General features: G+C 50.1%; 1 protein-coding gene across 1 annotated transcript; it reads right to left on the reverse strand.

Annotated features, from left to right (window-relative positions):
* Positions 1-2,755: 2,755 nt before the first annotated feature.
* Positions 2,756-3,954, reverse strand: LOC104158898 (coiled-coil domain-containing protein 177-like; the record flags this gene model as incomplete). Its single annotated transcript, XM_009696662.1, is given in 2 exon segments — positions 2,756-3,606; positions 3,609-3,954. Coding segments are annotated over 2 exon segments (1,197 nt in total), but the record flags the coding sequence as incomplete, so codon positions are not given.
* Between the last annotated feature and the right edge of the window lie 4 nt (positions 3,955-3,958).

Below are 3,958 nucleotides of genomic sequence, written 5' to 3' on the forward strand. Positions count from 1 at the left end.
CAGTAGACCTTTAGGAAAAAATGGCTGTTCCAGTTAGAGACTGTGTCTGCTCATTCGCCCACCACATTTTGCCTTCTTTCCGCTGTTTCCCAGCTTTCCCCATTTGCCCTCTACTAAATGGACCAAGCAGTGAACTTCAACCACAGTGCGATGACACGAGGAGAAAGAGCCCTCACGCTTGTGCTGGCAGGCTCTGTCTGCAGCACCAAAGGCTACAAACAAGATGAAATGTTGGCTATGCTGGAGCCACTGCAGGTTTTATCCCAACTCTAGTGCTGCCAGGGAGCAAGGGAAGTTTTGTGCAGGCTGGATTTGGGCCACTGGGCATCTCTTCTAGGTCTTTGCAGCTACAAGGGCACACATGGACCACTGCGGTATGAACACCACCTGAAGACGACTGGTTTTTATCAAGGACCTTGTCTGGTGTTACAGCAGGATTAGTTTCACCGTTCAAACTGATTGCTGCTTTGAGGACGAGGGTGAAGGGACAGACTCCTAGCTGGAAACAGTAATGCAGCTGTCCTTCCCACAGCTACTGGTATTTTTAGATTTTGGTGTCAATTAGTGCTTTTCAGCAATGGATATGTTCGGCTTTAATAACCACTCAAATAAATAATTAAATAAATAATAAAATAGTACTTTGTGCTTTGTTAGCATCATTCGTCCAAAGTCTTTGAAGCGTTTTGCCAAAGCCGAGTGTTACTATTCCCTGCGAGTCCCAGCAATCCCAAGAGCCTGACTCTGCTTCCGTTTATATCAACAGGAGCAAGCCCTGCCCCTGAGGACTTGCCTGGCGCTACACAGTGAGCCAATGACCGACGGAGCACACATCACCCAGGTGCCCTAATTCCTACTTTCATGCTGCCTGCCCTCAACAGCACCAATTGTACCATGATTCAAAGGAGAGCAAGTTCCACCAAAATCAAAGAAAATCCCTACTTGCTTCATTTTCAACACTGTTTGTATAATGTCCCCAGCCTTGCAGGGCACCAGGGTGTGCTTCGTCTACTGTTATTGTTGCTGTTCATTTAAAACCTTCCTTAAAGCCTTCCAAGAGTTTTTTGACCTGCTGTCACCTCGTGGGAAACTCCGGTAAGAAATTTATATGTGCAGGACTGCATGTCTGTGCCAAATGTCAACGTTGTTCTGGTTTTCTCTTCTACTGCATTGTATGTCAGAGACATCCACAAGGAAACAAGATCCTGGCTGTTCTTGCTGCTTCTCCCCTACACTCCAGGTTTGATGCTATCGCCACAGCAACCCAGCACAGCGTCACGGATGACGGAACAGAGAGCTGGTGCTGCCCAAAGCCAGAAGAAAACAGCAGAAAATACTTGAGTTGGATGTGTGCTCCTAACTCCAACCCAGCAGAGAGTAAATGCGGAAACCTGGAGCAGAACATTCTTACTTGAATGCTGTGCACAGGGCATCGGAAGGCTTTTCACATTTCCAGAGCATTAACAGCAGAAGGACTCAGTTCCTCTAAATGGTATTGAGTTAGAGTTATGAAAAAGCCATGATCCTCATCTAAGAGAATCTGTAACATACCTTATTTTGTGCATCTACTCTTTCTTGTGCCCTACATAAGAATACAACTGTTAGCACCAGTGGACAGATAAATGCTGCCGTGCTCAGTAGATGATAAGAGCTGGGTGAATGTCTCATTGTTCGCAGCTTATAGAACCATTAGGTTGGAAGGGAACTCTGGAGGACACCTGGGCTAACCTCCTGATCAAGGCAGGCCAAGCTGGATAAGGTTGCTGAGGGTGTCCTTGAGTTTTAAGAATTCCTGAGGGTGGCAATCTCTCTATGCAATCTGCTTGCAGATTTCCATGTACAAATAATCCACGTGTTTACCACAAAGGCCAGATTCCACAGGTTCATTCATTTTTGTATCTTAATGAACAAGTGGGTTGTGTGGGTGCCCATCAGTTTGTGGATTGCCCACAAACTTCTCTCTTTCTCCCCCTTCTCCGAAAGAAAAAAAGGAATTGTACAGACGTTTGTAAAAGAAACTTTGAAAGGAGAAGGAGAGGTGAGGATACCTGGGAGGGGCAACAGCTGCAAACAGCAAAAATGAAATTGTGTTTGTGAGCACTTCTAACAGCTTCTGCCCAGCTCTGATAATAACATCTACTTACATGGTGTTACGAAGTCTTGATCTGTGCTTTCTCTAGTTCGGTACCAGCAGCAGGTGAGGGGTACCCAGGGGCGTATGGCATTCTGTACTCCAGCCCTCCTCATCTTCGGCATGGAAGTGCAGCAGCTCTGAAAATGCAGTCCCATAACTTAAACCAAGCTGCCTGCCACTCAAGGCAGAATCAGCGGGGGAGGTTTTGGTTCTTAGTCAGCAGTCTCTAGTAGTCAGTAGTCTCCGTTGCCTGCCTTTCCAACTGAAAAGAGTGCAGCTGTAGTCAGCTCCAGTGTAGGCAATCAATCAGTAACTCTCAGGCTTCAAGTAGACTTCTTCTGCAGCCCTCTCTGAGAAAATGCATGTGCTTGTGGGGTGGAGGACACAAGAACTCGCTTCCCCTCTGTAAAGATGACTGAGGTCAATCCTTAAAACACACCCAGAACAAACCTATATTTTAAACAGTATGTGAAATAGCTGCCACATTTTTTGTGCGGTACCCTGCTCCTTCAAAATAAGAAATTAGGGTGGTTGTTGTTGTTCTTTAAATGTTAATGCGGAGGAGCTTTCTGATGCATTATGATGGACAACCGGTGGTGTATCCCCAATCATCCATGACCATGATCATTTCTTATTCAGGTGGGCATGCAGTTCTGCTTCCAAGGCCATCTTGTCAAAGGTGCGCGTGTTCGTCTCCTCCCGAACCTTTTCCCGGACATGGAAGGACGCCCGAGCGACAGACCTGGCATTTTCTAATACTGTCTTCTTCTCCTTGAAGATCTGCTCGCTCCTCTCCAGCTTCCTCTCTATAGAGAGGAGGATCTCCCTGCGCCGTAAGTCCTCGTACTGCTCCACCTTTTGCTTGTTCAGCTTCTGCACTTTCTCCTTCTCCAGGCGACTCAAGACCACCTTGCGGGCTTTCTCTTGGACGGCCTCTTCAGCCACCTGGGCAGCATGCTGGAGCTTTCTCTCTGTCTCTCTAGCTAGGGCCTCCAAGTGCTCTTTCTGTTCTCTTTCCTTCTTCTCTGCTGCCAGTTTGGCTCTCTGGATCTGCATGTCCTCCCGCCTGGCCTTCTCCCTCAGCTCCTGGTTCCTCTTCTCCACTAGCTGCTCATAGTTCTCCTGAGCCTTTGTCAAACTCATTTCCAGGGAGGCCTTCAGCATTTCCTTCTCTTCTGCCTCTTGCTTGGCCAGTTCCCTGAGCAAGGCCTCGTGCTTCACCTTCTCTGCTTGGTTGAGCAGTTTCTTCTCCTTCTGCAGCTGCACCTCCTTCTTCAGCCTCTTCTGCGCGGCCGTGGACAGCTTCTCTTGCAGGAGCTGCTCCTCTCGCTCCCGGTGCTCCTTCTTGACCTCCTCCTTCGCCTTCAGGTTGTGCTCTTGATGGAGCTTCTTCTGCTTGTCCTCCTGGATGGCCCTCTCCAGCCTCTCCCTCCGCAGCCGCTCCTGCTTCTCCGCTTGCTCCCGCACCCCGGGCCCTGCCTCTGCTTCAGCGGGGCGACTTCTTCCTGCTCCTGGCTCAGCCTCCCCCGACGCTTCTCCACCTGGCTCTCCCACATCCGCTGGCCCTGCAGGAGGGCCCTCTGCTTCTCCTTCTCCTCCTGCTCCTTCCGCTGCTCTGCCATGCGTCGCTGGCTGTCCCACTGCAGGTGGGCCGCCTGCCGCTGCTCCCGCAGGAGGCTGGCCTCCTGGTGCTTGGCGATCATCAGCGCCGCGATCTTCTTGTCCCTCTCGGGCACCTCTGAGAGGCCTTTCCTCCTCTTCACCTCTCTGACGATCCTCTCCACCCTCTGGGCAGTCTGGGGCGAGTGGCTGAGGTCGCCCAGGCTG

Source organism: Cariama cristata, unplaced genomic scaffold (assembly GCF_000690535.1).
Source record: "Cariama cristata isolate BGI_N322 unplaced genomic scaffold, ASM69053v1 scaffold36333, whole genome shotgun sequence".
NCBI lineage: Eukaryota > Metazoa > Chordata > Aves > Cariamiformes > Cariamidae > Cariama > Cariama cristata.